The sequence below is a fragment of the Eleginops maclovinus genome, chromosome 6, assembly GCF_036324505.1.
Source record: "Eleginops maclovinus isolate JMC-PN-2008 ecotype Puerto Natales chromosome 6, JC_Emac_rtc_rv5, whole genome shotgun sequence".
In the NCBI taxonomy this organism is placed as follows: Eukaryota; Metazoa; Chordata; class Actinopteri; order Perciformes; family Eleginopidae; genus Eleginops; species Eleginops maclovinus.
The window spans coordinates 4,526,295-4,548,282 of NC_086354.1; the positions used below are offsets into that span (position 1 = coordinate 4,526,295).

Consider the following 21,988-nt stretch of genomic DNA (forward strand, 5'->3'; position numbering starts at 1 on the left):
TGGTCCACTTTGTGTTTTTAGCAATGCTGCCCCCTGCTGCTGTGCTGGGTGTAACACCAGGAAGATGTTCAGGGGATTTAACAGGACATTGTTTTTGTTTCGGTAAACTGAAGTCGATTTGAGCTGCCAAAGATCGCGAACACCCAATTAATTTGAGTCCAACCATAATTCAATACGTTTTTCTTCTCTTGTACCGGAATTATTCATAATCCATAAAGGCAGTGGTGGTGCTGCTCTGTGACAATGGGCATCACCAAACTGGCAGATCTGATCCGTCAGGATGCTCCTGGTGCTATTTCTCATAAGGATATCAGTGACTACACGGGTAATACCCCTCCTCATCTATCTTTATAATGTAGTGTATTGTTGATGTGTGTCCTAGCAAACGGCGATAGTTAAAAAGCTAAAGTTAGCATATAGCCACCTGACTGCTAGTTAGCTTAGCTCACTTTGTTGTTAACTAGTAGCATTAAATACACCTGTAAACAGGTGGGAGAAGTACTCAGATCTTGTACTTGAGTAAAAGTCGAAGTACCAGAGTGTAGGAATACTCTGTTACAAGTAAAAGTCCTGTATTCAAAATGTTACTCAAGTAAAAGTACAAAAGTACTCATGCAAATTGGGGCTATATATATATATATATGATATGTTATGATTCCAACCATTGATGCGTTAAAGTGTTATCAAAGCTGGTAACGGTGTAGCTAGTTTTAGTTACTCTGTATTATTTCAAGGTCTTATTTACATGTTGTCTATATTTCACATCATTCATCCTCTACCAAATGTAGAGGAGTAAAAGTTGTAGTGGGGAAAAGTACAAAGCAGCAAACATTTGAAATACTCACTCAGTCTCTCAAAATTGTACTTACAGTAAGTACAGTAAATATACTTAGTTACTTTACGAGACTGCCTGTAAACCTGTTTACAAGTAGCACTAATGTCAATTCACTGATTTATCATAATTCACTTCATTTTTTAAAAATTAATGCAACAAAATTCCAATAATGTATACATTGTTACCAGTTGTGGAATGTATTTAAGAGTATTTACTCAAGTACTGTTCTAAAGTACCATTTTGACGTACTTGAGTATTTCCAATTATTGCTACTTTATACTCTTAGTTATCGATATTTCAGAGTTACTTTTTACATTTGAAAACACATGATATATACTCTGAAGAACCTAGTATAATTAAAAGGACTTTTCATTGACAAACTACAAAATTCACTTGTAGTCATTGCATGTAACTATTTATTAGGGATAAAAACATGATGATAAAATCATTTTTAATAAAAAAAACACTGTGAAAGAACCATTCTGCATATTATTTGTATTACTTTCAGTACATTTAGCTTATAATACCTTAACATATTGAATTTAGGACTTTTTCTTAAGTTAAAGTAAATATACGGCAGTCTTAAAATACTCCTTTAGTGTTTTGAATTTTAGTTGCATTAATTTTAACTGATTATTACAATGCTGTCATGTAAATTAAGTACTTGAATGAATATGAATACCTTCCTCTGAAATATAGTGAAATAAATGTGTTGCAATGAAATAACAGTACTTTATACAACCATATTAACAATGTACTGATGTATCAATCAGAAAAAAGTTGACCTCCTAGGAAAACGTAATGAAAGAAAGGCCGATTCTGACTACATGGAGGTTGTGTTATAATGTGCTGATGATGCTTGTGCTGTGTTTCTCCCCACAGGAAAAGTAATCGCACTGGATACCTCGATTGTTGTGAACCAGTTCCGTGCAGCGACACCTTCGCTGAGGTGAGCTCCTCAAAGCTAAAAGTGAAGAAGCAGTTCTTAATTTTACAAATTATATATAAAAATAATTTACAACTTCCATCTCAGTTCATGGATCGTCCAGAAACATTCATTTGTACTTTTTAGGGCTGCACTTTCAAAAAAAATAAAAATGAAACACCTAATAAAACAAAGCAATTCAACACAAGTTCACCACAAACTGCATCTATAAAGTCGAATCAAGGCGTTCCCAACAAAACCGATTTCTATTGTTTGGCCAGTGTATTTGTTCAAGATATTATTTATTTCCTGTGCGTAGCCCCCTGACAGGTCTCTTCTTCCGCACGCTCACCTTCCTGGAACATGACATAAAGCCAGTCTTTGTGTTTGACGGAAAGCCTCCCGGGGAGAAGACCGCTGTTGTAAGTGACACCTATACTAAACATATCCTCCTTATATCTATATCAAGGAAGTGAAAGTGAATTCAATAGGCCAGCCAACACCTGTAGTGTGATACAGAAGAAGGCCACTCACGCTTACCTAAATGTCTTGTTTACCCTGCAGCTTGAGAAGCGAGCTGAGGCCGCTGGTTGGAGCTCCCCGAACCGCACAGGCAAAGGTACACCTGCACAGAGTGGCTTAGCTGAAGGGCTTACTTAAGGGTGTTGCACAAAATCAAGCTAAATGTTTCCTAACTTAGGTAATACCTAAGTTAGGAAACATGCCTTTGTAGGCCAAAGTATGGCAAATAATTGCAAAATAATAGAAGAAAAAGAAACTAAATTGTAAGATGAAGATGAGATTATACTTCTTGAGAAATCCAATACAAAAAATTATTTCGATCCGCAGATCACACTCAATAATTCAATTGAACTTCAATATTCAAGGCGACATTTTAAGAAAACCTTAAGGAGGAGACTTCCCTGTAGTGTATTGTATAGGTTTCTGCGCATGTAGATGGTCTGCAAAGGTAAAAATCCCAGTGTGCATTGGTGTCTAAACTACGGCCCAGGGGCCAAATGTGGCCATTTCAATTGTTCCGCAGCAAATTCTAAAAGTATAATGGAGTAAGGCCCACACATGAAACTTGTGCTTGTCTTATATTGAACTTCTTAAATATATCTAAAAATATATATCATGAGTTAATAAGAAAACATTTTCAAACAAATCATAGTTGATCAAATAAAGCCCAATAACTAATGCATAACAAACTTGAAATATACCCTTCATATTTCCCCTTATTATAAACAATTTGAGGCTTCTGTTTAGGCTAAGGGGCGGGATATCTTTAAGCAGTTGACCGATCACAACATAGCCAGCCAGCTAACCAATCAGAGCAGACTGCAGTACAGGCAGTATGAGAAAAATAAAGAGCTTTTTGAACATTAAAGCATGGAGACATGTCCCAGTAGAGACACTTAATACAAATAAGAACCTGAGAATGATCACAATTGGGCCCCTTTAATAGTGATTCTGAATTCTTTGCAACTAGTTTAACTTTTAGGAAACCTTCACTTAAGGTGGTGTTGGACCTATTATGGAAGTATTATGTTCTGTAGAAATATAAACTGGGAATACCATTTTAATGTTGAGTATTTTAAAGTGAACCTTGACTGTTTTGTGATGTAGCATCACCTCAGACCAGAGACTGTCTCCAGCTGCTGAAGCTCCTGGGTGTTCCTGTCATCCAGGTACCACCTGCTAAATGTATTCCTTAATTTCCCATGTGCTTCTTCCCTGGCTTTCCTCACTGCATGGTTGTTTTATTTGTATCTGCCTGTCTGGTGCTCCAGGCTCCAGAAGATGCTGAGGCGCTGTGTGCCAAGCTGGTGAGAGATGGGACTGTGGACGCTGTGGCATCAGAGGACATGGACACTCTGCCGTTTGGAGCCAATATTGTAATTCGACAGCTCAATGCCAAGAAGGACAGGTAACAACTGAGCAATTCCTGTGTTTCTTAATTGTTTTTATTGAGTAGATTTTTTTAGTATAATTTTCATTTAAGCTGGTAATGTTCCAAACTATTCCATAGAGTTTTACGTTGTTGAATCCATCTTCCCTACATAGTCTGTATGCTCAGATGTATTTACAGTAAAGTTACTCTAATTATTATTAGTGCTCTTCTGAACCTATGAAGACTTTAGAGAACAGCATTGGATTAATTTGAGCTTTAGTCATAAAGTGTTTTTGATTGTAAATCTGTGACAATATTGATGAATTGTGAATCCGTTTGTCAGAAATGATCCTGCCATCGCTTTTTTCCTCACTTGAGGATAGTCACAGCTTTTTTGGTTGTGCCCTGGCCTAAAGGTTTTTTTTGGATGATTTGAATTGTGGTTGTTCTTCTTTTTCCTTTTTCTTCACAGTGACATCATTGAATACTCATTACCCAAGCTGTTGGAGAAACTCAAAATTACCCACGAGGAGGTGAGACTGAAACTTTAAAAACATCATTGAAGTATAGAACATTAAAATTGTCAATACAACTTCACGGAAATACTACAAAGTGGTCCCCAAACCTTCCTCATTTTTCATCTTTGTCCTCCATCAGTTTGTCGACCTGTGTATACTATTGGGCTGTGACTACTGTGACAAGATAACCGGTTTGGGTCCAAAGAGAGCGCTGACTCTGATCCAGAAGCACCGTACTATTGAGAATGTGGTGTTGCACGTCAACAGAAAGGTACCAGCTGGACAACCAGAGTTCTTTTTTCCTTCCTGTAGGTAGCTTTAAAAAAAGTTTAAGATCTGATACGACATCTTTCTTTAGACTCATCCTGTGCCACATGATTGGAAGTACAAAGAAGCTCGGAAGATATTCCTGGATGCACCACAGACAGTAGCTCCCGAACTCACCTGGACTGAGCCAGATGAAGAAGCCTTGGTTAGACTCCTTTGCCACGTCAAATACTTTAAGTATGTATTCTTCTTTTTACACTCTTTACTGTCTCTTTCAAAGACAGTCATGACTGAATACGTGTTGATGTTTTCCAGGAAGGAGAGGATCCGTCATCGCATGGAGAAGTTCTGGCAGACGCGGGAAAGTAAACGGGAGGAGAGGGAAAAAGAGAAGGCAGAAGGAAGAAGCAAGCAGACTCACATGGAGGACTTCTTTAGAGTAACAAGAAAGAGGGGGCAGGTGAGAAAAACACAACATTAATCTTTTTTTTATTAATATAATCAAAACTTGATTAATTGCAGGAAATCTATTAAGCTAAATTGACTTAATGGGGCTATTTTACTATGCTTTTTGGAGTTTCCCTTTTCCTGTAGTGTGTTAACAGGTTTGTGTTCATGTAAATGGTCTGCAATGACTAAAATCCCTGTGTTCCCTCGAAAGGGACTGTCTCTCCTACACACTCCCCTCCCTCTGCCTCAAATGCCTCCATTGGACTCCTTTTGTTTACTTTTGTAACATAGTGATATCTTTGCTAATAATGCTTCTACTGGCTAGTGCCCCAACTCATGTAAATGATATCTAGGAGGTGGGACATCTCTAAGCAGTTGACCAATTACAACAGAGCCAGCCAGCTAACCAATCAGAGCAGACTGGGCTCTGGTTTCAGACAGAGGGTGAAAAGAGGTGCTGCAGCACAGGCAGTATGAGAAAAATAAAGAGCTTTTTGAACATTAAAGCATGGAGACATGTCCCAGTAGAAGCACTAAATACAAACATGAACCTGAAAATGAGCAGGACCACTCCCACAGTGGTCCTTAAAACAGGCATCCCCTCGTGTTAGAGAGATTTTTAAAAATGTTTTTACATGAGTGCTGCTGTAGTTCTCTTCTAAAGTAGTGTGACTCAGAACTACCTTTAATAGGATTGGATCAATCATGATTTCTAGTCTAGTCTGTTCTGACTATAAATGTTTTTTCATTTTCAGTAGATCCAAATGTGGTATGTTTATTAGTCTGACACATTATGTCTTTTTTCCTCCAGCTTGTGGATGCTGCAGACGCTTCAAGCAGCATCAGAAAGAGACCCAAGTCAAAATAAGCTGCCAACATCTCCTGCTTGCTGCCTCCACCGTCCAAGTTGGAAGACGTTTTTAACACTGTCTGCATTTCCTGATATCTCATACCATTATGAAAAAAATGAAAGAGACAATCTATTATCCCAGTCTTAAATGTCTGGCATAAGACATTTTTTTTAAAGAAGCCTCCTCAGGCCTCTTTCTTGTGCTGATGACTACATCTAGCATCTTCACCATCCATATCAGTGACTAAATAATAATAATGTGATTTGAATTTATATTACGCTAACAATTGACACATTTCAACAGTTTTAGAGGCAGTAGTTTTACATGTTGAATCATGGGTTTATATAAGTGCCTTCTTCTAACCCCCCAAATTTAGAAGGAGCCAAAACACAAATTTTGCAAGATGCTTTCTTTGTTTCTACATGGGAGGAGCACTTCCCCCACTGACAATACAATAATCTGATCTTGTCTTAACAGCAGTGTCTGCAACAATGCAGTGCACTGAGCAGTTCTTCAGTGTATCCAGCAGTTTCCTGCAGAGCTACATAGAAAGCAGAGCAGGCGGTGGAGGCTATGAAAAGGAACAGTGCGATCACTGTTGGGGAGACCGTCCCCCCAGCCAACACGGGAGACAGCGGATGTCTCATCACAAGATATTCAATGAGCACCTGTTGTGTTCAGGGTGCCAAGGCTGAGACCAAAGACTTGAATGTTAAAACATGCAAACAAGTGGTTACATGTGCAACAAGAGATAGTGAGATGTTGTAATCCATGTGAAAAAAAGAAAAAAACCCTGTAAATGCAGCATACACTGTATGATTTTTTAATTTCTATTTGAGATATAATCATGATGTCTTTTTTAAAGACATTTAAATTGTGTATGTTGTTCATCTCTCTATAAGTTATTTTGCTTTTGTTCTTCTTTTTTACTTTGTTCTCTTGTGTTCTCACACCTTTATACTCAGGACACAATTCGAGCAGTAAAATATAACCTCTTAAAAAAATAAAACACTATTTAAATAAATAAATGTCCCTTTTTGATGTTTTTTGATTTGTTTTAAAGGTTCCCTAATGTAGTCTAAGTTTGAAGAAGATTTTTGACAGTTTTAACACTTAAATAACTAATTCCACCCCTCTGTGTGTTTTTTTAATTAAAAGTGTGAATTGGCAGTGTTTTTTTTTTTTTACAACATTCTTCAACATTTTTTTAAATAAACAGTGAATAGTGTTATTTAAATTAGGCATCATTCCAAACCAACAGATGGCGCTTGTGCTTGTGAGGCCGGTCTGTCTCACACTTTTTTGCCGGGTAGAAGAAGCAGTTAGTCAGTCGCCCAGTCTACCCAGCCAGACCTCTTGGAAAGGTGTCTGCCGCGAACAGTCTCCCCTGAAGACACCCGCCCTGTCCCGGGTCCCTTGACCAAACTTCCCCTCCCCGGTGATACCAGACGGTTCTTTTTGACCATGGCGACGAGTGCGAAGCGAAAGCAGGAGGAGACTCATCTGAAGATGCTCCGGGAAATGACTAGCCTGCCCGCGAATAGGAAATGCTTCGACTGCGACCAGCGCGGCCCGACCTATGTCAACATGACAGTGGGCTCCTTCGTCTGTACCACCTGCTCCGGCATATTGTGAGTAACCTTTTAGGGTAAACTACCATATTTTTAATTTTCAGTGTCCGACAGAGCAGGGACAGGACGCCGCAGTCGGTCATGGGTTTGTCCCGGTCCGCAACTGACTTGGCGGTACCGTTAGCTCGTTAGCTAACGTTACAGTCAGGACAGGTAACATCGGTTCGTTGAGTTGGGTTGGGGCAAATAGTGTCGTCCTTTTTAGTTTGTTTACAGCCTTACTTCACTGTGATAACAAGAAGTGGTGTTTTTCATATATGGACGGAGTGTGTGTGTGTGTGTGTGTGTGTGTGTGTGTGTGTGTGTGTGTGTGTGTGTGTGTGTATGGGGGGGGGGGTCTGTAACTTATTGCCAGGTTAGCACGCCCAACAGAAAGGTTCCTATAGACCCAACAGTCACATATTCGAACATCTTGTTCAAAAACAGAACGTCACAGAGAAACCACCTCTAGTTAAACTCTAGCTAGACCCCTGACAACACACACACACACGCACGCACACACGCACGCACGCACACACACACACACACACACACACACACACACACACACACACACACACCTTCTATTCTAGATAAGAAGGAGCAGGGTGGGTCTATCCACTTGGGAAGTAGTTGACAGACTAAGTAGGGCAGTGGGTCGTCCTGAGCTGCTGTCTGATCAAACACCTTCTTTTTCAGAAACTTTGAGAAGTCATAACCAGGATTTATGCAATACTTTGGCTGCTTACTCCCACGTAGTTGCTACAGATGCCAACATGACTGATTACATTAAGGCCTGTCAGTATCTGTGACGTGTGTCTCCTAAAGTAAGGTGTTGCAGTGTGTACAGTAGTTGTCCTTTATATTGTAAGTTAGTAGTGTGTGTGTGTGTGTGGGAGACCGTGATTGAGGCTGGGTGATATGAGAAAGTCAATATCATGGTATATTTTATGAAATACCTCAATATCAACAACTATATATATATAAAAGAAGCACACAATTTACAAAATACATATCAATATCATAAAATACCCAGCGCTAGTGTATGAGTATGTATTGTATTCTATCATAGTATGCAACAAATTCACAATCTAGCTGAAAAGACACTGACAATATCATAGTGTGTGTGTTAATCCTTCAGTCTGTGCGAATCCATGATGAAACTGCAGAATAAGCACGTCAACAAGGAAAGATGAAATTTGGCTTCAGTCTTTCATTTAAGTGGACGTGTCTGTATTTTAGCATTGCTGTCTTTCCTCATTCTTCTTCAGAAGACAAAAAGCTCTGTCAGGTTGCAGTCGACAGCAATTTTCAAATCCTGCCATAAATTGTGTTTGGATGGAAGTCAGACTTGGCCGCACCGGGTCCAGAACACTATCATTGTTGTTCTTCAGCCATTCCTGTTTAAGGTTGCATCAGGGTTTTCTCCAGGATGTCTCCTTAGTGTCTGACCCCCACGAGCTTTCCTTCCCCTGAGCATGATGCTGCCTTCACAAGCCTTCATTGTGGTGATGGTTAAATGTGTATTGGTCTCATCAGACCAGAGAACCCACATCCCTTATGGCCAACACTGACCTACATGACAAGTTGTTTATTTTTTCAGCAGCGGTTTTTTCTTTGTCAATCTGCCATAAAGCCGCAACTTGTGAAGCAATAGTTGTTGATTGCAATCTGTCTCCTATATTTGTTAAAAAGCTCATCCGGGGTCACCTCAGGCTTTTTGCTGCCCATCCTCGCCGCTTTACCCTTGCACAGACAGACCCTGATTATTTGAGAAGTACTTACTCAAGGAAAATACACAGCTTACTAAAAAGAGGATTCAAGATTCAAAGGCTTTATTGTCATCGTCATAATAACTCCAGTAAATTGGGAATGGACATTTTAAGTCCAAGGCTCCTCCAACAATGCAACATAAATTGGATGCAATAGAAATATGCAGACTGTCAACAGATGCAAATATGAGGATTGACCTTATTATACTCTGAAGTGTTTCATGATTTTCTTTCTTATCAGTGTTGGGAGTTTAAGGATTAAGGCCCCTTTGACACAAACGTGATTTTATGCTATATAGACAAGCTAGGATTCAGTAAACTTGTTAAATGGGTCCTATTCTGCTCATGGTCAAGTTCATATTTGTATTTGGTGTCTCTACTGTCATATCTCCATGCTTTAATGTTCAGAAAGCTCTTTATGTTTCTCATACTGCCTGTGCTGAAGCACCTCTTTTCACCCTCTGTCTGAAACCAGAGCCCAGTCTGCTCTGATTGGTTAGCTGGCTGGTCAACTGCTTTGAAATGTCCCGCCCCTTAGCCATCATGTACAATGTGTTAGAGCGCTAGCCAATAGAAGAGCGAGTGTTACAGCGTGTTGTGACTATGTTATGAAAGTGAACAGAGGAGTCCATTACTTAAACAACTTTTAAACTTTTTTTGTTGTTGCTTTTTTTAAACTATTTTTTTTCTTTAGATCCATGTTAAAAAATAGATGAATATTACTTTCATATATGATTTAATGGTTAAAAAATGAAGCATGTCTAAGAGTATTTGGGATTAAAGGTTTTACTGACGCTAAAAATAGTGTTATCATGGCTACACTCATGACTTTGACATTTCTGCCATTTCTAACAAAGTTAAGGTCCTTTCTAATTTAAATCAATGGATTAAATATCCCAAATATTTATAAATTAACTGTTTCAACAGACTCCTTTTCCATTGCCAGTAGATGATATTTGTTTTTCTGTTGTTTTCTCTTTAGGTGAGTCATGTTTGACGTCAAGGACATGACACAAACTAACTTTTTATTATTGTTGTTGGGAAATCATATTTGCAATATCATAACATCCCTTGTAATTAAAACCACAGCTGTAAGGTCTTTTAAAAAGTGTGTAACTTGCTAACTAGTATCATTTTCTGAGGTATTTTGTCAAATGTTAACTTGCACCCAGTTACCATGTCCAAAACATTAGGTCCACCATGTCAGAAGAAAATACATTAACCCATCTGTGGTTGTTTTCTCTCCTGTCCCGTGAACAGCATTGGGTTGCATCCTGCTCTCTTGTTCCTAAGCTAACATGTTCCTCCTCCACCCACAGGCGAGGACTGAACCCCCCACACAGAGTGAAGTCCATCTCTATGACCACATTCACACATCAGGAAATCGAGTTCCTACAGAAACACAGCAACGAGGTATCGTGCACATTTACAACTAGTGACTCAGCATATTTCACAATGTTGTTCCGAATTTCTGCAGTCATTCTGGCTCTGATTCTGGAGCATCTTGGCATTTTTCTGAACCCTGCTTAGTCAACTTTATTGGCATTCCTCTCTCCCCACTTTTTTCTGCTGTTTCTCGTCATCCCCTCCCCCCCTTCCCTTTATTTTCTCTCACCTCTCTTCCCGGCTTTGCCACCACCCCCACCCCAATCCCTTCCTTTACCTCCCACTCTCCTCATTCCTCTGCCCCCCCCCAAAGGTCTGTAAACACATCTGGTTGGGCCTCTATGACGACAGGACATTAGTTGTTCCAGATTTCCGAGAGCCACAGAAAGTAAAAGAGTTCCTTCAAGAAAAATATGAAAAGAAAAGATGGTAACATACACTCATTGTTTTTTTATTGTTTGTGTGATATGTTTTGGGAAGACTATAATTTAATGCACTAAATGTATTATAGGAATGATTCCTACTTCATTCCATGCAAACTGCTTTAAAAAATATAGTTTAAAAGTAAATGCTAAATAAAGTGCTTAAAATTCAAAAGTTCTACAGTGCATTCAGTGTGGCTGAAAGGGAAGGAGTGCTGACGTCCAAACGCTGCCTCTGCCATAAAGTTATGGATTTGGTTAACCATGTGTTTTAGTTTGATAGTATGCTCTTCATTATCCAGGACGTTCCGTGTGTACGTGTCACTTTCCTCTTTAACTGTAGTGTTGGTGGGAAGAGCACATTTTAAACACTGCTCTAGGGAGGACGTTCCCTTTTGTACCAGCCTTTATCACTACAAATGAATAACTACCCATCTTTTGTACTCGAGTGGTTATAAGATTAGTTATAAAGCTGCTTCTGTATTTTGTTTTAAAAAAACTAATCAATCCTGTACAATTTGTGTTGGTGTTCTTCTCTGGATGCACAGGTATGTCCCTCCAGACCAGGCGAGGGCAGTAGCAAGTGTGCAGGCCTCTGTGTCTGGCTCCTCAGCCAGCAGCACTGGCAGCACCCCCGAAGTCCAGCCCCTCAAGACCCTGCAGCTCAACAAAACCCCTCTGCGGCAGGTAACATTTTTTATGGGCTCCAGCTCCGATTAACTTCACCTGTGTGGCAGCTTACTTTCACCCTTTTTCCTGTGGAATGTTTATGAAATTGTAACTTATAAACATTTAAAGGTAACAATAAGCGTGCTCTGCTCAAATCCAACAAACCTTTTTGTTCTTTTCATCGAGCATTGTAAAACACACCAACATCCAAAATGTCTCCGTTAGTCTTTCACTGTTTAACCAATCATCAACTCTGGTTCGACAGTTTGAAAGAGAGACTGGATTATATATAAAATACCTGAACCACTCTTGTTTTCTAACCCTGCTTTCTAGCAATCAGAAAATATCAAAAGAAAAACCTGTATAAACAAGCTCATTTTGGTTGGGGCTTAATTCTGAAAGCACCTGCAAAAGGTGAAATGAACCATTAACTGTGCTGCCAAGCAAACAGCGTGTCTGTGATCCAATTTAAAAAAGAAAAAGAAATGAGGGAATTAGCATATTCAGTCAAAAATATGTAAATGAGCCTTATTGCAAAAGCTGCCGTGCTCACCAACATTAGCACTAATAGTCCCACTCACTATAAGGTTTGGATGCATAGAAAAAATAAACACCTAACAAATCAATTTCATCCCTATTGCCCAAATCCTGCGCTTTCATATTGTCCTTTTCCTTATTATCATATCATTTCCTGTCTAAGTAATTCTGACAAGCCCTGTGTCTCTGACGTTTACCCCCATGTCTGTCATACTTTGCCACATGGATCATTGCACCCAGACACAAACAGGGGCCAAATGTCCCTTAGCTTTGAAACTATATGGGGCATGTTTGTTCTTTAATATCCTTAGCGCACAATCTTCTGTGGACTGGACCTTGGCACAGGGCAGATAGCGGCTGCAAATGATGCAAAATTCATGTTGCTATCAGCGGCTGCAATACATTCTCTGTGAACTCTCCCCTAATGCTCTATTTGCCCAATAAGAAACATATATGAGGTCTTGGAATTTGGTTGCAGAAAGGTTGTAACTCCTATTTCTTTTGGCTGCTGCTCAGTCTCCGGGTCGAGGTCGTTCCCAGGCTCTCATTGCTGCTCAGGAGAAGAAGTTTGACCTTCTCTCCGACCTTGGAGGAGACATCTTCGCTGCTCCACCCACTCAAACTTCCAGCTCTACCAACTTTGCCAACTTCGCACATTTTCCGAGCCAGTCGGGTAAGAAAGCTCTCTGAAAGGCACCAAAAGATGCACTCAGTTCACTTCACAGATGAATATGGAAACATAGCCGTGTTTAACATTTGTTTTGTCATCACTCCATGCATTTATTTCCCTGCCATTGTTTTTAAGTTCCACATTCATCTTGTGTGTTCATTTCTCCCTGTGAATGGCTGCAGCACCTCAGGGTAATTCAGACACCAACTTTGCCAACTTTGATGCATTTGGAAACACTGCTATTCCATCACATCTGAGCACGTCACCCCCCTCAAAGTCCTCTTCATCAGGTACCCCCAACCCCCCCAACATTGTCTTTCCTCCACCCTGTCCACACATCCTCATCTCAGTATTTTTCATAATTATTTCTGAGTCCTTTTGGTCAAGCATGTGTGCTACAGATGCTAAGACCATGTGAGGCTCATCAGTACTGTGACACATTTAATGTTAGCAGATTTCCTTTTTTTACATTAATGCTCAGCGCAGTGAGCAATTGTTAAGTTTGTCTTTAGTTAGTAATTTTGGAAACACCAATTCCTTACTTTCACTTTTTAAATATTAGTTTTATTTGGTGTTAAAGGAGACACCTGGTTAGCATTTACCATAAAGCTGTTAAAAAATATCACAGTTTTCCTGAACATTTTAGCTAATTCTTTGTTTCCTATTATTTTACCTTTTGTGTGTCACACGTCTTTGAATATCTCACCAAATTGTGTCAAAGGGGGAGGTGTGCCGATCCCCTCAAGGTCTAGTGCCGTCCCCATCCAGATAGGCAGCAGCAGAGAGGACCGCTACGCTGCTCTGGCTGAGCTGGACAACGAGCTCAGCTCCTCTGTCAACTCTGGCAGCAGCGTGCCAGGGTGAGACACGCACACACATGCACACACACAGTAATATTGTGATAGCACTGCTAATAATTGTCCACCAGAAGCTGTTCATTTCCTACACAGGCTGCCTCTGCACAATTATAATAACTATTTATATGGCACCTTCAAAATCAGACATCACATGAGGTCAAATTATAACAAGAAGATAAAGGTTGCAAAGTCAGAAGAGAAATGAGGATGAAACAGACAACGGTTAATTTAAACAAAGCATGTCATTAAGATAAATACCAAAACATAAAGAACCCTATTCAAAGGAAAATCACATTAAATAAAATGGGTTTTAACTGATTCTGCATCAGTTTGTGAGGGTATCTGTTTAATAAGAACACAATAGAATTTCTTTATTGTTGTTTTATTTTTATCTATTTTTTTACATTTTATCGCTGTTATTTTGTCATATTCGTGTAATCCTATTATATATTTTGGCGCTGTCATGTTTGCTGATCTGAAGAGTCAAATGTGTTTTGTGGTATTGGGCTCTATATATAAACTTTGATTTGATTGGAATAGGTACAATTACATGAAAATAGCAATCCTGAGTGTATTCACACACATCAAACAAGAAAGGAAGGAGAAAATAAAAGGAAGCAGAACTGGACACAAATAGTGTGTTTAATAACTAGGATAAATACATTTAAATCCACACAAAGGTCCATAGGAATTGTCTGCACAGCTAAATTGTTTGTTACAAAAAAATAAAAAACCAAACGTGTGCAATATCTGTGAATTAGTTTTAAAGTATAATCTAGGCCTGGCAAAGTAAAGATATTTAATCTGGTCTTTGTCCTTACAGGAATTTATATGGACCAGTGCTTGGTTCATCGCCAGCCCAGAATGCCCCTGTGTTACCCAGCATGCAGCCTGGCTTCGGAAGTGGTAATAGAGTACATTGATGCATAAAAAATGGAATACATGTTCAGAGCTGTACATTGTCGCTTGAACACTTGAACTTCTTCTGCATTTCCTCCAGCCGTCCCATCCACAAACCCCTTTGTTGCTGCAGCCATCGGCCCGGAGATGGCCACCAACCCTTTCCAGACCAACGGCAGAGCTCCAGCTGCAGGTGTGTGTGCATATAAACTTTAGCATATTTACACATTTCTTTTATTAGACATTTGTGTTGGCGAGATGTAACCCAGTTACATTGCCAGGTAGCTTTGTGATTTGACAGATCATGTAGAATTTACTCCTCCTTGTGTTTGTGTGTTTGCTGTGCTGTGCCTCCGTGTACACACACGCTGTGTCTCGTAGCCTCCTTTGGCACCGGCTCTATGAGCATGCCTGCCGGCTTTGGGAATGCGTCTTCCTATTGCCTCCCGACCAGTTTCAGCGGAAACTTCCAGCAGCAATTCCCTGGCCAGGCTCCCATCCCTTACTCTCAACCGGGGGCCTACCACCCTCACTCTAATGGTTAGTGGCCTCCCACAATCCCTCTGTCCTCTAAACCCGTTGCCCTGTGCAGTACCTGTCAGTGATTTAGTGGTGCAGCAGTTTACTGATCTTTATCTACACCATGCATTTGGTCTTTCAGTTTTGCAGCTAAATTCAAGGTGTGACGTGGCAGCTACTGCACAGCTATAAAAGATTGCATTTAGTGTGTAACGCTTTAGGGTTCTGCTCAGGACAAGAAACACAATGCACTTATCTGACATCACTCATAAAGCTTTGTTCACACCTGAATGCAATCTGACACACGGGGCTTGGCTCTGTTTTCCTTTCTCTGTCCTTCTTCAGCCTCCCTTAGAGCCTTTAAAAATGTACTCATACATAAAACTCATGATTTAGGTCAGTGTTTAAAGATTGTTTATCTTTGTTTACCTTTTTACAGCCTGCTATTTATGGTCTAATGTAACAGTTGCAATCAAATATTATTGTTAGACTTTGCTTTGAGGGTCATTGTGGTATTTTCCACCTAGATAGTTTTTTCAATTTCTTTGTGATTAATGGGGACTATATTTTTAGGAAAATCAGTCCAGTATTGAGTTTAGGGCTGAGGGCAATTCCACAGGTCAATATGCATCCGGTAAAAGTGCTTGTTTCCGACTCTAAAAGGTTGAGGTTGTAAATATAAGTTTATGACAACATTATCCAAAGCACCCAACAGGAGATAAAACATTTTTCTTAACCTTTTGCTTTATGCAGGCTGCTTGCTATTGTTCCTATCTGCTTGTTAATGTTTGCATCCATATCTTGCTCGAGGAGAGGTCTTGCAATCACATTGTCGATACCGGCAGATTATTAAGCCATGTCACATAAAACATCAGCACTACTCTCTCCAACCAGTTACCCATCACATTAACAAACGGAGCAGATCAAGCAAAAGGAATCCTTTCCATAATGTTGTCAGAGATTTTATAATAACACTCTGACACTGTCATCGGCAAAAACAAACACTTTTAGTGGATATTGACATGTGGTTTCCCCACGCGATTATATTGCAGCCCTTTATCAGCTGTCACCTGTCGCTTTCCTGCTCAATAACACCGAAAGGGTCCAGGCTGAACAATACTTAGGTTCCCCTTTAACTGCTTGAGTGCACTTGCTTGACCTGTTGTAAATCCCTGCCCCTGTGTCCCCCTCTAGGGCCTGCATTCCCAATCTACGGTCAGAACAAGCCCTCCATGACGCACTTTGGGCAGCCTATGGCTGGCCCTGGCATGACCAATAACCCTTTCATGGTGAGCATGCATTGGCTTTTTGTTCTCCCAACTTTTTGAATTAAATGGGCTGTATTTATGCTCATTTTCAGGTTCATATTAGTATATTGTGCCTCAACATGTTTCTATGCTTTAATGTTCAAAAAGGTCTTTATTTTCCTCATACTGACACATTTAATTTGAATTGCTTCAGAGTGTTTTCTGTTGTCTTAAATAAGACTCTCTTTCTCATTTCAGGCGGGTGCTCCAGCCGGGGCCTTCCCTTCGGGGGGCTCAACCAACCCTTTCCTGTAGCACAACTCTTACCTTTGCCACCAGAGGGCAGCATGCAGCACATATTCAACGCACCATTCCGTTGTGCATTAGTGGCAGTACCATTTTATTTTTAAAGACTTACTTTTTGGGGGGTTTTTTTCATTAAAAAAAAAAGTTTACAACACTATGAAGGAGTACAAAGGACTGTATTGAAGACGAAGGGACTGTTATGGGGGAAATGTACAGTTTGGACTATATACAATACACTATATGCTTCTTATTTTTTGTTTATGACTGTAAGCTCTGTGCATATCGTTTGTAATCACAATTAAGTACATGTTATGTATAACAAGGACTGAGTTACCAATGGTAAGTATACACCTACCTTGTGGATAAAAAAACCTCACTACGAACTATCTCCATAGGTAAGGTTATATACTTTAAGACAATTAACACGGTTCCATCCAAATCCTCATGGTGCAGGTATTTCATTCCAAAAGGGATTTATTTTTGTTACAATTGCAAAATGTGCGAAATGTCCTTTATTAACTTACAAGTTGCCTATGACTTAAAGCAACCAAGCTTACGTCTTTTTAAATTAGTGTAAAATCCCAAGCAGGAGGATGGGATTCAGCTTTCATTCTTTTATTCATTTTGCCAGTATCTGTGAAATTGTCGAAAGAGAAAAAGGGTTGTGGCTTTTTTTGTTCTGAAACTAAGAGGCCACCATAGACTTGGAGCTGGAGAGTCATGTCTACCAGAGCACAAACGAAGGGAGGACACAAGACGTGCAGGCTTTAAAATGAATCTTTGTATATCCTGCTACCCTACCTATTCTATAAATGTGGTAAAACTGTTAAATATACTCTTATTTAACCTCCTGCTTTCAGATATTCACTATATTTTATGAATATGGTAAAGACAAAAGGAAAGACTGTTAAGAAAGCTTCAGGGTTGAGAAACAAGTGGAGGAGTTTTTCACATGGTTGCAGGTGACTTGCCCTCTAGTTGACAGGTTAACCTAAAAAAATGTAGAACCTTTTAAAACAAAAATATTTATGAAAAGTTTTGTCACTACACTCCCTTGACATCTGTCTTCTTCTTTGCCTTCGGAAGAACAGAATGAGGAGAAATATTGCTCTCCCTTCAGTTTGCTTTAAATTAAGGCAGAGTAAAGAACTGAGACATGTAGGGATTACTACGTTACTTAAACAGCCTGGGGTTACTCAACCTCTGGCTTAGTAGTTTCTCAATTGTGCCACCAATGACTAACAATGAATTTGACAATGTGTTTCTTGTCTTTGCAAGAATAGGTTAGTAAATGTGTACATATATAAATATATGTATAAATAAATTAAAAGATTTTTAACTACAATGTCGACTTTGTGTAACTACATCTTGTGATTATTCATTAACACAGGTGACTTAACACTCAACACAACAGTTTGAGGTTTACGCTCATCTAAAATGATTTGGGACTAACAAAATAGCTGTGTGAGTATACTCAGAGCCGTATAGAGATACATTATAGATATATTCTATTGAGTATACCTATCCCTGTGAAGGTTATAAAAGTAATTTTATTCTGGAAGCTTATATTGTATCTGTTTAATACCTTTCAATGACAGGTTGAATATTTGAAAGGTGTCTCAGTATAAACAAACACAAGCTAAGCCCCAAAAGTAAACACATGGTTGAATAAACACCAGGTAGTTTACTGTAATCCTTTATTTAGGAAGAATTAATTGCCGGGCTGTTGGATTTGATTCAAGCAAAGTGTAGTTGATAAGTAACTGAGTTTTTACTTGTATATGTGCATTGGAGTGTATAATGTTACTATAATGTTTGTCTTACGTACGTTTTTAACATTTTACGTTTTGTAATTATCTTTTGGTTAAAACGTGCTAAATGCTAACTTTGTTCACATGTAGCTTCTTGCTTGGACCTCATCATGTCTTCTGTTCTGCCCCTGAGAAAGCACAGTTGCCATGACAACACAGAAACTTAGACATGGCGTCCCTGTTAACAGACCCGTTGTTTGAGAAGTCCGGACGCGGTCCTCCACCAAATAAGAACTTTTATCATTTTGCTATCACCAAGTCAGGAGTAAGTAAAGATATTTTTACAAGTATAATTACTTTACTGTTATAACCGCATTGCTAGCATGAACTAAGATTACCTAACGTTTTATTAACGGAGATGTTAGCTAGCTAACCTGCCGTAACCACAGATAACAACTTAGCCTCACGTGCACGCAAGCTGTTGGGCAGTTGAATGCAATTTGTTTTAGCTGCTAACGTTAGTTTATTTCAAAATAGGATATTTTTGCTCATTAAATCATTTTAACAACATTTTGATAAAATAACCTTAGTAAGGTCAAGGATGGAAAAAGTACTCAGAAACTATATACGTGAGTTAAAGTACTACTAGCACATTTTAAACATACTCCATTACAAATACAAGTCGTGAGTTCAAAATGTTACTGAAGTAAAAGTAAGCAAGTATCGAATGTAAAAATACTCACACATTTTAGATAGTACTGAGAAAATTAGTAGTGCATATTTATCATATAAACACAACATGTTACAAGTACAGCTGACAGATAAAAGTAGTGGATTTAAAGTTTATTATTTCCCTCTGCTCACATTTTGTTTAAAAATGTCTCATATAGAATATATTTAATAAACTGCAAACTGGGCTTGCAGTACATTTGATATTCCATTTATTATTAGTTCAAATATTAATTGTGCACCTTATAGTTTCTGAGATTCAGCATATTTCCTATAATATTTAGCATAATTTGGGCACATGAGCCTGCTGTTTATTTATATTTATGGAACATTAGTCACATGTGCTGAAAGACTAAATATAGTATGATAAGAAATACTCACTTTTCAGCCAACTGTTTGAATATTTATTATTATTTATTTAGATGTGTGATTGCTGAGGGTTAAACAGATGATCCATCAAGAGGAAAGCTGTGTCTTTTTAGAGCTTGATGTGAAAATATTTAACCCCAAAGTTCCTTTGAACGGTCACTCCCAGGTGATATGGAGATGGTGGAAGATATCTTGCAGAATTGTGGACAGATACTCCAAACCTGGGGAGCTGAAAGAGTCTCACCAGGACTACTTGGATGACACTTGGCTACAGAGTAAGGACTTCATTATTTACATGTTAACCTCTCAACTGTTTGGTTTGTATTTATTGTTATTATCCAGTCAGAAATGCATAAGTGCTTTAGATATTCATAGGTTGGTGTTCAGATTGTGCCTTGTAAATATTGTATGAGAGCAAACTGAATGTTTGAATATGAATGACAGTTTAAGTGATGTGCTTCTCTCCAGGTGAGATCAGTATGGTTTTTGGTCGTCGAATCTTGCAGTACACCAAGGCTTTGTGCCAAGGCCATTATGACTATCTGGAGCGCCTGTCTGACTCCTTACTGCTGCGGATAATAAATGATCTAGAGCTGGAGGACGTGGGTCAGCTTGGACGAACATCACCCAGGTTCAGGAAGGTGAGTCCCACAGACACATGAAGACAGATGTTCCAAAATAAAATATCCTGAGATTAGAAACATTAACCTTTTTATTTAAGATTTCACGATTGCACATTTATCTTGAATCCGAATGCAATGGGTTAACTTTTACTTCTGCTCCTCAGCTGTGTGGCTCTGAGGAGTTTTGGGAGCAGGCGGTGCATCGGCGCTGCAACACAGTGTCCCTTGAAGTAGCATCTCTGGCGCTGGAGGTGGGCTGGCGCAGCATCTTCTTCACCAGCAAGCTACAGCTGCAGAAGCTGATCAGCCGCAGGAGGCTGAAGGCCGAGGAGCCACAAAAAAGACAGCTCTCTGACCCAGATATAAAGGCAGAGGAATCTCCGGGTGACGGCTCAGAGATAGATCAGACATCTGGATCTGAGGAGGAATCTCCCCCTGGCATTATCCCAAAACTAAGCCTTGGCACAGATCCTGGAGCTGGCTCTGACTGCAGCTCCTGCTGTGATGTTGACCCTGAGTCTGATTTAGAGGATTGCTTTGATTCCAGCGTGCCTGCACTTTGCCAACTGTTTGAGCCAACAGGAAAACCCTGTATAGAAACATCTGTGCAGACCAGTGCGCTGAACAACAGCAGAGGAGACTGCTGTGCAGAGCCAGATAAACTATGAGTTCATCCTTTTGTCAAAGTTGGCAGGTATTCAATTCATGCACATTAGTTATCTCTAAATCGGTTGTGTATTGATGTATTAAATATATTATATTCTTGATATTTGTCAAATATGAAGGATTTTTTTAACTGAATCTTACCTATGTCCATCCTCTCAGGATATTTGGGGAAATACCACTTAGTTTGTTCATTGTGCCATGGTTCTTCTTATTTAATATAAATGAAATCCTCCAACAAAAAAGACAGGATATTGTATATGGTACTTATTATTCATTGTTATAAAAAAGTTATTTACAATGTAAGTAGTAAATCTCATGTAAATGTAATATACAAAATGCACTTTCATTGTCTGTGGCGTTTCATTCCTGTAGAAGTTTTAAACCTCAAATTTCTGTCAACTTTCCAATGACACTCAACAAAAACACGGTAAATAAAGCTTTTTGTTTTAAGGATGGTTGCTTCTTCCCTTATCAATAAGATACTTCACTATATTTGGGTGGCTCAATACTTGATCATTGGTATCTGACTTTCTTCTTGATCTTGATCCTGACTTTCTCATTCTCAGCGCCTACTCCAGATTTTGTGTTTATTAATATAAGATCGATCCTTTTCACTCACACCTCTTTGCATTCCAGGTCAGTGTAGTATTCTCTGAGGAAGAGCTGCTCCAGCTGCTGTGAGATTGCGACGTAATAGCAGCCAAATTAGGAGATGCTGTTCACTGTTCTCCCATCAGCCTGTTCTCCCCCATGAAACTGCACAAGGTAGGGTCCTGTCTCATAGCCAGCTACCAGAGCGCTTTCATAGCTGCTTTAAATAAAGAGGAGCACTTTGAGGCAGACATTCCATAACAAAGGTTAGGATAAACACAATGTCCAGAACTGTTACAAAAATATGTGATAATAAAAACATAGCACTGAATTCTATTTGCCTGCATGCTATGTGGGTAACAAGGTCAGATTGGTCAGTTCCAGTTAAATCATGACCTGGATTGTTAGTCTTCTTAGATAATGTCTATAAAAGGCTAATATTAAGAGCAACAGTCCCCTAGGGGGCACAAGCTGCTAGTGCTAACGGTCCATGCTGTGCTTAGCTCATATTGACAAGAGTGTCTTCCCATCTGCACTTTGCTTCATGTTGCTATGCTCCAAGTGTCTGCAAATACGTTAAGCATTTTTCTGACGTTTTACTTATTTTCTTTAAAGGTCTCCTAT

At 39.3% G+C, this 21,988-nt stretch overlaps 3 protein-coding genes across 4 annotated transcripts; all 3 read left to right on the forward strand.

Moving 5' to 3' along the window:
- Positions 1-47: 47 nt before the first annotated feature.
- On the forward strand, positions 48-6,910 carry zgc:110269 (probable flap endonuclease 1 homolog). Its single transcript, XM_063884900.1, has 11 exons — positions 48-325; positions 1,718-1,784; positions 2,080-2,182; positions 2,325-2,379; positions 3,390-3,451; positions 3,554-3,690; positions 4,127-4,187; positions 4,312-4,443; positions 4,531-4,676; positions 4,755-4,899; positions 5,701-6,910. The coding sequence occupies exons 1-11, from the start codon at positions 244-246 to the stop codon at positions 5,755-5,757; spliced, it is 1,047 nt and encodes a 348-aa protein (XP_063740970.1). The 5' UTR covers positions 48-243; the 3' UTR covers positions 5,758-6,910.
- Positions 6,911-7,073: 163 nt separating this feature from the next.
- Positions 7,074-17,980, forward strand: agfg1b (ArfGAP with FG repeats 1b). Of its 2 annotated transcripts, XM_063884965.1 has the most exons (12): positions 7,074-7,371; positions 10,442-10,535; positions 10,822-10,937; positions 11,479-11,617; positions 12,653-12,809; positions 12,989-13,096; positions 13,528-13,666; positions 14,487-14,569; positions 14,664-14,756; positions 14,945-15,103; positions 16,277-16,371; positions 16,588-17,980. In XM_063884965.1, exons 1-12 carry the CDS (start codon positions 7,205-7,207, stop codon positions 16,642-16,644), a joined length of 1,407 nt encoding a protein of 468 aa, XP_063741035.1. In that variant the 5' UTR covers positions 7,074-7,204; the 3' UTR covers positions 16,645-17,980. The 2 variants fall into 2 exon arrangements, with proteins under 2 accessions (XP_063741035.1, XP_063741036.1); XM_063884966.1 differs by lacking the exon at positions 12,989-13,096.
- Positions 17,981-17,983: 3 nt separating this feature from the next.
- On the forward strand, positions 17,984-21,223 carry fbxo36b (F-box protein 36b). The gene is made up of 5 exons (XM_063884967.1): positions 17,984-18,099; positions 18,537-18,711; positions 19,651-19,759; positions 19,953-20,125; positions 20,272-21,223. Exons 2-5 carry the CDS (start codon positions 18,616-18,618, stop codon positions 20,773-20,775), a joined length of 882 nt encoding a protein of 293 aa, XP_063741037.1. The 5' UTR covers positions 17,984-18,099; positions 18,537-18,615; the 3' UTR covers positions 20,776-21,223.
- The last annotated feature ends 765 nt before the right edge of the window (positions 21,224-21,988 follow it).

Excerpts from the sequence above, each read along its gene's own strand:
- zgc:110269 (XM_063884900.1), top strand. The coding sequence starts at position 244 with ATGGGCATCACCAAACTGGCAGATCTGATCCGTCAGGATGCTCCTGGT. Across the intron at positions 4,444-4,530 it reads TGTTGCACGTCAACAGAAAG|ACTCATCCTGTGCCACATGA; the intron begins GTACCAGCTGGA and ends ATCTTTCTTTAG. Across the intron at positions 4,677-4,754 it reads TGCCACGTCAAATACTTTAA|GAAGGAGAGGATCCGTCATC; the intron begins GTATGTATTCTT and ends GATGTTTTCCAG.
- agfg1b (XM_063884965.1), top strand. The coding sequence starts at position 7,205 with ATGGCGACGAGTGCGAAGCGAAAGCAGGAGGAGACTCATCTGAAGATG. Across the intron at positions 11,618-12,652 it reads ACAAAACCCCTCTGCGGCAG|TCTCCGGGTCGAGGTCGTTC; the intron begins GTAACATTTTTT and ends GCTGCTGCTCAG. Across the intron at positions 14,757-14,944 it reads CGGCAGAGCTCCAGCTGCAG|CCTCCTTTGGCACCGGCTCT; the intron begins GTGTGTGTGCAT and ends TGTGTCTCGTAG.
- fbxo36b (XM_063884967.1), top strand. The coding sequence starts at position 18,616 with ATGGCGTCCCTGTTAACAGACCCGTTGTTTGAGAAGTCCGGACGCGGT. Across the intron at positions 18,712-19,650 it reads TTGCTATCACCAAGTCAGGA|GTGATATGGAGATGGTGGAA; the intron begins GTAAGTAAAGAT and ends GGTCACTCCCAG. Across the intron at positions 19,760-19,952 it reads GGATGACACTTGGCTACAGA|GTGAGATCAGTATGGTTTTT; the intron begins GTAAGGACTTCA and ends GCTTCTCTCCAG.